General features: G+C 43.0%; 1 protein-coding gene across 1 annotated transcript in view; it reads left to right on the forward strand.

The window, feature by feature from the left end:
* arhgap36 (Rho GTPase activating protein 36) overlaps nt 1–13,048 on the forward strand; it is an 83,006-nt gene extending 69,958 nt beyond the window's left edge. Inside the window, exons 6-13 of the mRNA XM_065021802.1 lie at nt 1,674–1,884; nt 2,120–2,175; nt 2,691–2,841; nt 2,973–3,123; nt 3,503–3,680; nt 4,100–4,188; nt 4,459–4,670; nt 11,471–13,048. Of these exons, the coding sequence (XP_064877874.1) occupies nt 1,674–1,884; nt 2,120–2,175; nt 2,691–2,841; nt 2,973–3,123; nt 3,503–3,680; nt 4,100–4,188; nt 4,459–4,670; nt 11,471–11,802 (1,380 nt within the window). The 3' untranslated portion in view covers nt 11,803–13,048. The remainder of the gene's footprint in view (nt 1–1,673; nt 1,885–2,119; nt 2,176–2,690; nt 2,842–2,972; nt 3,124–3,502; nt 3,681–4,099; nt 4,189–4,458; nt 4,671–11,470) is intronic.
* Nucleotides 13,049–13,230: the final 182 nt, after the last annotated feature.

Below are 13,230 nucleotides of genomic sequence, written 5' to 3' on the forward strand. Positions count from 1 at the left end.
TGCTCTCGGAGGATGTGTAGCTACCATTCTTTATTCATGGCTGTGTTCTTAGGCAAAATTGTGAGTGAGCCCACTCCCTTGGCTGAGAAGCAACTCCACACATGAATGGTCTCAGGATGCTTTACTGTTGGCATGACACAGGACTGATGGTAGCGCTCACCTTGTCTTCTCCGGACAAGCTTTTTTCCAGATGCCCCAAACAATCGGAAAGAGGATTCATCAGAGAAAATTACTTTACCCCAGTCCTCAGCAGTCGAAACCCTGTACCTTTTGCAGAATTTCAGTCTGTCCCTGATGTTTTTCCTGGAGAGAAGTGGCTTCTTTGCTGCCCTTCTTGACACCAGGCCATCCTCCAGAAGTCTTCGCCTCACTGTGTGTGCAGATGCACTCACACCTGCCTGCTGCCATTCCTGAGCAAGCTCTGTACTGGTGGTGTCCCGATCCTGCAGCTGAATCAACTTTAGGAGACGTCCTGGCGCTTGCTGGACTTTCTTGGGCGCCCCGAAGCCTTCTTCACAACAATTGAACCGCACTCCTTGAAGTTCTTGATGATCCGATAAATGGTTGATTTAGGAGCAATCTTACTGGCAGCAATATCCTTGCCTGTGAAGGCCTTTTTGTGAAATGCAATGATGACAGCACATGTTTCCTTGCAAGTAACCATGGTTGACAGAGGAAGAACAATGATTCCAAGCACCACCCTCCTTTTGAAGCTTCCAGTTTGTTATTCGAACTCAGTCAGCATGACAGAGTGATCTCCAGCCTTGTCCTCGTCAACACTCACACCTGTGTTAACGAGAGAATCAATGACATGATGTCAGCTGGTCCTTTTGTGGCAGGGCTGAAATGCAGTGGAAATGTTTTTTTTTAGGATTCAGTTCATTTTCATGGCAAAGAGGGACTTTGCAATTAATTACAATTCATCTGATCACTCTTCATAACATTCTGGAGTATATGCAAATTGCCATCATACAAACTGAGGCAGCAGACTTTATGAAAATTAATATTTGTGTCATTCTCAACTTTTGGCCACGACTGTATATAAGACTCCCACTACTGGGAAAGATGGAGACACAGAAGAACAGGAATCAAAGGGAACGCAAATAAATGGCAGAATAAATCATATAATTAGTCATGAGAACACTGCCCTGAAAAAACCCAGAACATTTTGCCCAAAAATGAAAACTTAAACTCCATTTATAGAATTTCTGTTAAAATAAAATCTACCTCATTATGTTACCCAGGAAAAATGTCATACTCATCCCAAGATTAACTGGATAGCTTTGCAAGAACGTTTTCACGGCAACTGGCAGAATTTTGTGACATGATCAACTAATGGAAATCTTTTTTGAAAGCCAGGAAAAATATTGTTGCAATAATGTTGCTTTCCCTTTACTTTTACCCCCTTCTCCATCACCCTTCTGTTTATCCTCTCACTCCCTCGTTCTTCTGTTCCTTCACTCCCTCCTTCTCATCCATACTTCCCTAATGTTCCACTCTCCTTCCCTCTGTCTCTCATCTCTTCCCTCTGCTCCTCCCTCTCTTCGTTCCTACTATTGTTTCTCTCCTACTCTTTTCTCATCCTTTTTCCCTCACCTCTGTTTTTCACTCTCCCTTTTAATCAACTCCTAAAGGTTTTGAAACTTGAACTTGAAATGCTTAATCTCCAACAGGGTGGCCTGTCAGTGGACTCCATCTCAGATCTTGTAGAGAGTCAGTCCCGCCTGTTGGAGGCGCTGCAGCTGTCCCACCCTGCAGAGCTGGAGCTGAAGAAGACTGCAGCAGGTGCCGGGGGGCGGACTCAGACCAAGTTGAGCCTCAACCCCATCTATAGACAGGTTCCCCGTGTGTTGGAGAGGTGCTGCTGCCACATAGAGAGACACGGTGAGACACAGAGGTCTGCTGATGTGACTGTTATAGCCCATCTAGCTAAAGCTTAGGCATTAGCTCGGGGAACCAACGTAAGTCTTCCGGTCTCAAGCAAGGTTACCCATCATGCGAGTGTGGTTCATTGCACCATGTCTCTGACAATTATAAAGTGTCAAATATATGGGATAGAATATTGAGAGATCTTGCTCTTTCATAATAATCTGAAGTGACTTTCTCTCCTTCTCCACAGGTCTACAAACTGTGGGGATCTTTCGTGTTGGGAGTTCCAAAAAGAGAGTTCGGCAGGTGAGTCTTTTTGCTCTCCATGCATAAATGTTAATGTCTTCAACGTTACAATTAGCTCTCCCCTGGTTAAGACCTATATACTAGCCAGTGTGTCGATGTACATTTGCTCTCCATATTACACAAACGTTAGCCCAACTACAGCAGAATTGTGCATTACCTTCACATCATACAGTAGTTATTTATCCCTACTCGGTAGGACTAGCCAGTGTGTTGATGTTGTGGCAGGTGTACTTCTCTTCAGCTGTGTACTTTGTACTCAGGGCCGTTGATCCCTGTCATTTCCTGTTTAAAAAGAAATGCGTCACATGGGAAACTGACCTTATACTGTGTGTGTGGCCGGTGCATGTGAACTTATTTGTGTGTGTGTGTGTGTGTGCTGACTCTCACATGGGTGCTGCCTCGAACTGTGCATTCTTTGTGTGTCTCCGTTGCCACTGCCTTTTAAGTGTGTGTCTGCTCGTTCTAGTGTGCGTGCGTGTTCTGATATGGTGCTGTTGTGTGTTTGCCCCACCTAGCTGCGTGAGGACTTTGACATAGGGACAGACGTGTGTTTGGATGAGGAGCACAGTGTCCACGATGTAGCGGCATTACTGAAGGAGTTCCTCAGAGACATGCCTGACCCTCTACTGCCAAGAGAGCTCTACGCTGCCTTCCTACACGCCAACCGTAAGGCGCGCGCACAGTGACCCATACGACACACACTAGCCATACGAATGCAACCGCTGTCATTTTCTACAAGGTGAATTTATGCTCAACAAGGTCTCTTCTCTCTCTCTCTCTCTCTCTCTCTCTGTCAGTTCTGCGAGGGACAGACCAGCTAATGTACCTCCAGCAGCTGCTCTACTTGTTACCCCCCTGTAACTGTGATACCCTGCTCCGCCTCCTCACCCTGTTACACACCGTACAAAGCCACGCACAGGACACCACAGGACCACAGCACCAGGAGGTTAGTCCCAATGTGGGGGAGGGTAGGGAGGGGGGGGGGAGGGGGGGGGGGGGGTCCGTGTTTGTGTGTCATGGGACTGTATCATTCTGTTCATCTGTCCATATTTTTTTCTGTCAGTTTGTTTTATCTGTCCGTCGTCAACACGTTACCTTCTCTCGCTCTCTCAAGAGGAGAGCACATAATAGATTTTGGGTTGTCTTAACCCTCTCTCTCCTGTTACGGTTTCTGTCTCACCGGACCCTTTCTATATTATATACTGTCTCCTAACGCCTCTCTCTTTCTGTAGCTCACACTAACTAGCCTACACAGTAGGTAGACCTAATATGCGGTCTTTCCCCTAACCTCTCTCTTTCCCTAACTCATTCCTCTCTTTACCTGCAGTTCCGGCAACAAGATGACAGCAACCAACCTGGCAGTGATCTTTGGTCCCAACCTGCTGCAGGGGGAGAGGGGCGGAGGGGACAGGGAGATGAGTCCCCACGCCATGGGCATTGAGGACAGCGCTGCCATCATCAACGTCACCCTTCACCTTATACAGAACTACAGGCGACTGTTCACGGTAGTTGGCGTGTGTGGGATGGGGATGGGGGGGGGGGGGGTTAAAAAATGTACGGATAGTCAGGAGCACACTCCAACACTCAGACATGATTTACAAACAAAGCATTTGTGTTTAGTGAGTCCCCCAGATTAGAGGAAGTAGGGAGGACCAGTGATGTTCTTTTGATAAGTGTGTGAATTGGACCATTTTCCTGTCCTGCTAAGCATTCAACAACAGAGTACTTTTGGGTGTCAGGGAAAATGTATGGAGTAAAAGTACATGATTTTCTTTGGGAATGTAGTGGAGTAAAGGTTGTCCAAAAATATAAATAGTAAAGTGCAGATACCACAAAAAATCTACTTTAGGTAGCACTTTACACCACTGTGCGTGTTAGCAGGCGCGAGCGTGTGTGTGTCACCCTCCTGTCCTCCTCTCCCCAGGTGTCAGCAGAGCTCCAGCAGGAGGTATTGATGAGTCTCATCCAGACAGATCCTGACATCATCGACTATCTCCTCCGCAGGAAACTCAGGTAGGTGTACACTTCAGGGCCCATATTTACAAACAGTCCACTATGATCTAAAAGGCTAAACTGATTCTGGATCAGCACTTCAGTTGTCTCTGAGTCTTAGTGTTGTGTGTTTATTGAGTGTGTTTCAATATCTCTATTTGTGGCGCTGCAAGACTTCTTGCAACATGGATAATAGAATACTCTAGTCTCTACTCCCTCTACTTGCTCTCCTCCCCCTTTTTTCTCTCTCCGTTCCTCTCCTTTCTTTCCCCTACTCTCCTCCTCCCACAGTGGAAGTCACCTGACGGTGGAGACGGTAGACACAGCGGGGGGTCGGCGGGACACGGGGGCATCTCTGGACTCTGTAGGGGCGTCTAGTGGCAGCCTGTCACCCCTGGAGCCCTCGCCCCTCTTCAACCCCGACGAGCCCGGGGACAGCAGGCTGACCACAGAGGTGTTCCTTAACCTCAACGTCCTCCAACGCCACCATAACAACAAGAAACGTAAGTCATCGAGTTTAGGTTTAAGATCAGATTTATGTTAAGGTTCAGGTTTGGATTTAGGTTTAAAGAGCGTCCTGGATGTCTTCTGACACCACCACAACAGGAAAAGGAAGTTACTTATTCCTCCAGGGTCCCACTTCTTTTAATACACCCATAGCAGGTAGACACAACCACAACAGGAAAGTTAAGTCACACATACAGTATATAAAGGGGTTGGATTTCAGTTACAATACCATCAGCAGGTATACTACACTGAACACAAATATAAACGCAACATGTAAAGTGTTGGTCCCATGTTTCATGAGCTGAAATGAAAGATCACAGAAATGTTCCATACGCATGAAAATCTTATTTCTCTGAAGTTTTGTGCACACAATTATTTACATCCCTGTTAGTGAGCATTTCTCCTTTGCCAAGATAATCCATCCACCTGACAGGTGTGGCATGTCAAGAAGCTAATTAAACAGCATGATCATTACACAGGTGCACCTTGTGCTGGGGACAATAAACGGCAACTCTAAAATGTGCAGTTTTGTCACACAACACAATGACACAGATGTCTCAAGTTTTGAGGAAGTGTGCAGTTGGCATGCTGACTGCAGGAATGTCGCCATAGAATTTAATGTTAACTTCCATAAGCTGCCTCCAACGTCATTTTAGAGAATTTGGCAGTGCAAATTTGGTCTCACAGCTGCAGACCTTGTGTAACCACGCCAGCCCAGGTCCGCCACATCCGGCTTCTTCACCTGCAGGATCGTCTGAGACCAGCCATCCGGACAGCTGATGAAACTGTGGGTTTGCACAACCGAAGAATTTCTGCACAAACTTTCAGAAACCATCTCAGGGGAAGCTCATCTGCGTGCTTGTCGTTCTCACCGGGGTTTTGACCTGACAGCAGTTTGGCGTTGTAACCAACTTCAGTGGGCAAATGGTCACCTTCAATGGCCACTGGCACACTGGAGAAGTGTGCTCTTCACACTGGAGAAGAATCCAGGTTTCAACTGGCGTCATGTGGGCAAGTGGTGGTGTTACGGTGGGGTTATGGTATGGGCAGGCATAAGCTACAGATAACGAACACAATTGCATTTTATCGATGGCAATTTTTAACGCACAATGATACATGACGAGATTCTGAGACCCATTGTCGTGCCATTCATCCGCTGCCACCACCTCATGTTTCAGCATAATAATGCATGATGGCCCCATGTCGCAAGGATCTGTACACAATTCCTGGAAGCTGAAATTGTCCCAGTTCTTCCATGGCCTGCATACTCACCATGTCACCCATTGTTTCCCTCCATTATCCAGCAACTTCGCACAGCTGTTAAAGAGGAGTGGGACAACATTCCACAGGCCACAATCAACAGCCTGATTAAGTCTATGCGAAGGAGATGTGTTACGCTGCTTGAGACATGGTGGTCACACCAGATACTGACTGGTTTTCTGATCCACGGCCCGATCTTTTTTGTAGTTGTTGGTATCTGTGACCAACAGATGCATGTCTGTATTCCCAGTCGTGAAATCCATCAGCATCTAATGAATTGACTGATTTCCTTTTATATGAACTGTAAACTCGGTAAAATTGTTGCATGTTGCATTTATATTTCTGTTCAGTGTACCTTAGCGGGACAGGAGTCATCGATATTTATGGGGTCACTACACCTTTATGAGCTCTGTTGGTATGCAACATCCAGCTAGGGTTAAAGTTAGGGTTATGGTTGAGCCGAGGTGTGGACATTAAGTTAGGTTTAGTGTTAGGGTTGAGCCGTGGTGTGGACATGAAGTTAGGCTTAGTGTTAGGATTGAGCCGGTGTGTGGACATGAAGTTAGGCTTAGTGTTAGGGTTGAGCCGGTGTGTGGACATGAAGTTAGGCTTAGTGTTAGGGTTGAGGCGGGGTGTAGACATGAAGCTAAGGTGAGGGTTAGGATTAGGGTTGAGCCGGGGTGTAGACATGAAGCTAGGGTGAGGGTTAGGATTAGGGTTGAGCCGGGGTGTAGACATGAAGCTAGGGTGAGGGTTAGGATTAGGGTTGAGCCGGGGTGTAGACATGAAGCTAGGGTTAGAGATAAGGCCAGGCACCATAGGCTGAAATGAAATGTTTGCATCTACCTATCAATTTTGAGATTTGTTGGTATTTTGGTACATTGGTATTTTCCAAAAAATGATAAACAATATAATGGATGCAAATGTATATTTTTGTTAGTTTATCATCATACTACTGTCATAAAATTTTTTATGAATTTTAACCACTTTAAAATGGACGCATCAATATTTTCAAAGCTCACTATATTGAATTGCACAATGTAAAAGCCCATTTCATAGAGAATGTTTCAAACCGGACTATATTTATTAACTTACTTCAAAGAGATAGTGAATGGGTCTAAATATGGGTTTGTCATTTGGTAGTCTAATTTCAGCGTACTTGTCTTTAACTGCCATTTCCTGAAAGCCAGACTCTTCCCGCATTTTTTCGTCTTCAGAAGCATCTGCATTCACCATATGTTGTATGGTTATGCTTAGATATATTCTCCAGACTGGCTCGGAGGGAATTGTTGATATGTTGTAAATGTTTTAATCTAGATAACATTTTCTTTGGTGAAAAATGTGCCAAAAAAAATGCATTTTATGTACATTTTTGCATTTTACAGCAAGATGAAAAAAGTACTCATCCCCAAACCAACTCTGGACAAGTCCTCTCCTGGAATGTCTTAACAAAATGAAACCAAAATATTTCAAATGACTTCATCCAGTGGCCAGAAAAATAGATTTGCGTGATATGCAAATACGGGCATTTTTACTGAACATAGCCTAATTTGCATATTCTACTCAAATATATTTTTTAAGTATTATTATTTGTAAAAACATTTCTGTACACTCAACTGTTAAAAGTTGATTGTCATATGATTAAGATTAAAACATTTTTTTTTGGGGGGGGGGGGGGGGGGGCCCTTAACAGAATAATACGATCAGTATAGTAAGAGCTTGATAACATTGTAATAACAAAGTAACATTCTAATGACATTGTAATAACAATGTCTCTGGTTTTGGAGGATTCAAGCACTGTTAAGGACAACAAACCCTATCAACAAACCTAAGCCAAGTTGGCCAAGCGGTATCAACGATGGCATCAAACCATCCCCAAGCAAGAGGGCGCGTGGGGAGAGGTTTACGGATATGAATGTTGACTTGTTGAAATTCATCAATGAAAGGCTTGCCAAACTTGATATCTTGGATATACTACGAGAGCATTATGTGCCAGTCTAGAATTCAGCCAACGTCAGATTGATGATCTAAGGAAAGAGAACACGGCGCTGAAAGGTACTGTAGACTCTATTCATGGTGGAGGTGGTGCCAAAGGGGAACAAACAACTTAAAGAAACCTTGCTTGATGTACAGTGTCCATCAATGCGGGACAATCTCATCTTTTCAGGGGGACCGGAGAATGACAACAGGCTGTGAGGACACTGTCCGGGACATTATGTCAACTCAACTGAAACTGCCCACAGATGTCGTGCGTAATGTCCACTTTCTCCAGAGTCCCCTCCAGAGTCCTTGGCCTTTTCCCAGAAGCCGTTGGGAAAAGGCCACGGGCTATTATTGCAGGTTTTGCAAATGTTAATCAAAAGGAAATGGCAAAGAGCTGTGGTGCAGAGAACTCCGAAACACTGACTTTGGAATGAATGATCACTTCCCCCACGGAGATCAATGAAAAGAGAAAGAAACTGTATCGCATCATGAAAGAAAAGCGTTGCCTGAACCAACGAGTCTCCTTGGTGATGGATAAACTTTACATCAATGGGAAACTGTATCGGGACTCTAGAGTAACTCCCTGGTTATTTGAATCCAATGTTCAAATCTGAGTTTGTGTGCTGTAGTGTGTCATGTCAACCTCAACTATAACAAATACATGCTCTATTGATCTTCACTTGACAAGGAAAGGGCTGCATATAGCTCAGGTTAATGTATGCAGCCTTCCAAACAAAATACATTTCATTTTTTTTTACTTGGTCAACATAAATAATATTCATATATTAGCTTTGACCGAAATGCATTCGGATGCATCTGTAAATGATGGGCAAAGGAATATTGATGGATATAGTCTACTGAGAAGGGACAGGAATAGGAATGGTGGGGGTGTAGCACTGTGCAATTCAGAATCATAAACATTAAGGTCATCCCTCCTCTTAAAAGGTATGTCAAATAGAGGCAATATGGGCTCATCTACCAGGCAGCCATATTGGAAGGATGTGTGTCTAGACCTCCTAGCTCTAAGGTGTCCTATCTGGATGACTTATGCACTGGGTTTGACCAGGCCACAGATAGTAACAGAGATGTATTTATCTTGGGTGATATCAATATAAATTGGAAGGATCATAATAATTCAAATAGAACTAAATTAATGAGATATCCCGAGAGCTGTGGTTTGAAACAAATGGTTAATGATACTATTAGATCATGAACTAAGTTAGGTCACCGTTCGGACATGTGCGTTGATCTGATCTTCTGTAATATACCATTGCAATGATTAACCAAGAATATGCATATCCTTGCTTCAGGGCCTGAGCTACAGGCATTTAGATTTGGGTATGTCATTTTAGGTGAAAATTGAAAAAAAGGGTCCGATCCTTAAAAGCCAGATCAATGCCAGTGGGCTGGACAGACCATAATATTGTGACCATAACCATGAACACCAAGGTTCCAAAGAAACCCCCTAGGATTTTGGTCATAATCTATTTCAAAATTATTTGGCTGCTGTACCTTGGGAGCTGATTTATCTAGAGGATGATTTAAATCACACTTCAGGATGTTTTATTGATTTGCTCACTGAGGTAACGGACCATCATGCCCCAGTAAGAAAGAGTACAGTTGGGGCTTGTCCATTTCCATGGATTGGGTGAGGCATTTTCTCCAAAAATATGGCAAAAGTGTTAATCAATTTCCAGTTTAGATTTGGCTAACAGAATTATAGGACACCACATAATTATGCAGTTAAATTGATCGTAAGAAAAAAAACGTTATTTTAAAACAATGCTTTTATTGATTGTAAAAATTATTCTAAAAAAGTATGGAATACAGTAAAGGGCTTACTTGGTACATCTATCTCATCATGCCCATCTAGTGTGGAGGGTGACGGCAGAACAATAACAAAACCAGCTGATATTGCCAATCATCCTATTGAAGTCATTACCCAATGGTAAATTTGGTTATGATCTTATGGACAATTTTTTACTTCGCTATGCTGCTCCCCAGATTGCAGCTCCTTTGAAATACATATTTAATTGGATCACTGGAAAAGGGGACATTTCCAAATATATGGAAGCATGCTAAACTGTGTCCAACCCTGAAAGACAGCAAAGAACCCATTACTCCTGCCAATAGTTGACCAATTAGTCTACTCCCTTCACTCATTAAGATATTGGAGGGTATTGTGAGTAGACAAATATGGGAGTACATGGAAAAGAATGATCTGATCACAGCCAATCAGCAAGCTTATTGCAAAAATGGAATTTAATTGGTTGACATGACTGACCAGAGGCTCAATGCTATAGACAATAGCAGGTTTTGACAAAATTATTTTATTATGGGTTTAAGGAGTCAGCATTGAATTGGGTACAGTCATATCTAACTGACAGGAAACAGTCCACCTATATCAATGGGTCGTATTCTTCCCCTCATGCTTTAAACTGTGGTACCGCAGGGCAGCGGCTTTGGGCCACTTCTTTACTTAGTATATACCAACGACCTTCCTTATGTCTTATCTGAAACTCAAGCTACTATATCTGCAGATGAAACTACAATTTATACAGCAAGATAATCAGTTCAACAGGTACACCAAGCTCTACAAGTAGATCTGGGAAATATCAGGGAGTGGGTTTGCTGGAACAAACTTGTTTTGAACGCCAAGAAAACTAAGGTTATGTTGGTCTGTTCCACTAGGAAAAGGCCAACACAGAATGGGATACAGTTAAGTATGGAGTGAGTACCAATTGAGGATCAGAAACCAAACTACTAGGCGTCCAGCTAGACAACTGCTTATCGTGGTCATCTCAAATAACTCATCAATGTAAAAAATAATAATAATAATTACACCTGCATGCATGATCAGAAGGATAGCTAAATATTTACTGGGAAAGATTCTTAAGCAAACAACCCAGGCATTAATTGAGAGTCAGGTGAACTACTGTTCTGTGGTCTGGGGAAATTCATCAGCAAGTGAAATTAGAAGGATGCAGACTGAACAGAACAAAGCAGCAACGAGTGTTTTAAGGTGGCGATATGGTAATTCTGTTGTAGTCATGCACAATGCTCTCGGTTGGTCATCAAATCAACAAGATAATTGGAGAAAAAAAATGCTTATTTTATTTCACAATTTACACTATTTAAAACAGCCAAACTCCATTTACAATGGTATTCAGTTGGTAAGAGACAGTCATTCAGTAATTACTAGGAATATATTGTCCACTATCTGTGTTAGACATAAAAGAAAAATAGGCAAAAGAACATTTCGATTCGGACCAATAAAGAAATGGAATCATTTATCTGAGCAAACCAGAATCCTTTCAATAAATAATAAAAAATACTTTAGAAGCCTTTAAATATAATACATTGGTAGGTAGATGAAGGAATCAATCTATATTTTCAGACTGTTTAGAGTAATTATCTGGTCAGTTTTAACAGTGTGTTATGTGAAAATGTGATCGTATTATAGCTTGTATTTTAATGTTTAAGGACTCTTGGAAGATTAGTCCAATTAAGGACTAAAAGAGATCCTAATGAAATAAAAGCTCTCCCTCACCAGGTTCCAACGAGACCCCGTCCAAGTCCATTGGTCAGATGAGACAGTTCCACTCCCACCACAACCTACTGAGTCTGGCCCAGCCCTCCAGTAGCTCCAGAGTCCACCCAGAGGACAGCCAACACCATGCCCAGGAACGGAGGATTCCGCTGGGCGAAGGTCTGAGCTTCACCCTGGGGGCTGCCTCATGCTCCAGCCTGGGAGGACAGGGGGAAAACAGTATCTGGGTGAGGCAGACACCCCAGGAGGAGAAAGAGAAAGCCTCTCCTAGTCATACAAGTCATTTTTGGGACTTCTTCACAGGCAAGGGCTCAGGGTCTGAGACCATGGTATGACAGGATAGAACACTGGGGGGGGGGATTGGGACTAGAAATGGTTGGACTGGCCCACCATGGCTTTGTCTGGTCTGCCCTATTGTCATTTCTGGGTGGCTGGGAGGTGGTTGGACCACGTTGAGGGACACTGATATAGAGTAGTGTTTACACGTATTCATACGAGTGCAAACGTAAACCGCACACACACATTGTTGTAACGTGTGAATTAATATTTTTTACTATAGAGCCCATCCCCTTCCCCTCTATCCCTCAACTTATCCATGATCTCTCGTGATGCTACACTGAGCTCCATCCAAACAGCCAGAAAGAAAAAAAACATCAGTGGCTGTATCCTTTATGATCATCTATATTCTGAACCCTCTGTTGGGTAAACTGAACACTTAACGTTTGATACGGCTGAAGACCAAGGAGACGATGGGCAACACTCTGTAAATACATCAGTGTTTTAAACCGTGAAGACTATGGGCTCGATTCGTAAAGTTCTGCGTTGGAGCCCGATTGACATTTTAAAGACAACGTTCCCATGCTAGCTGAGACTGCATTCACGTTAACCGCTGCGTATGTCGGGCTTAATCGGGAAATGAATTCAATCCCAAGTGCTTTCTCGAATCTCATATATTGGGTTTGAAACATTGGTTGCCATGACAAGGTGACATTTTTCCCACATGTACAGAAAAGTATATAATCGTTCAATGCGTTTGCTTCATCTTCTGGTAAAAGGTCACCCCACACATCATTTCTGTCTGGAACTTATCACGCTTCACAGGACTATAGTAATTAACTACCGGGGACAATGTGGCCATAGAGAGCCCATGTATTCAATAACTAAAAGAACTACCTGAGAATTCAATTGGGCTTGAGGATTGGGACAACTTCTTATAGTAAACCTGTCCCTACCATGTAAATGCAGTATTGTGTTTTTTTGTATGTATATAAAAAAAAATGTAGGCTTGTGTGCATCCAGTCTCTGTATTTGTTCTGGACCTTATTGAATTGCTGTATTGATATCCAACAAAAAGACTTGTTCCATGAGGTGCTTGCTATCCTGTAAATATTAATCTCACTCTTGTACCATTAGACAGTACTTGTCATTTTTTTTTGGCAATACTTTTCTATACTTTGTAAACACGCAAGCAATATCCCTTCAAGGTGTAGCTAGATTTCAAACGGTCTATTTTCTTACAGGTGTTTCTTGTATCTTGGAATGCATCTATGTACGAGATTTGAATTAAAATGTACAATTGTTGCTTCGTTATCCTTTATTGAATCCAGTGGGGGTAAAACAGATTTAGAAACACAAAACAGGGTTGTTGATTCATAGCTTACTGAAGCAAGAAGTCCCTTGTGTAATGTTTGAGGAAATTCTGTATTTTTGGAATTTCATCTACTTTTCCATAAGACATGACCGTGTAGAACAGCAGCAACCCC

This window comes from Oncorhynchus nerka, linkage group LG8 (assembly GCF_034236695.1).
Source record: "Oncorhynchus nerka isolate Pitt River linkage group LG8, Oner_Uvic_2.0, whole genome shotgun sequence".
Classification (NCBI taxonomy): domain Eukaryota; kingdom Metazoa; phylum Chordata; class Actinopteri; order Salmoniformes; family Salmonidae; genus Oncorhynchus; species Oncorhynchus nerka.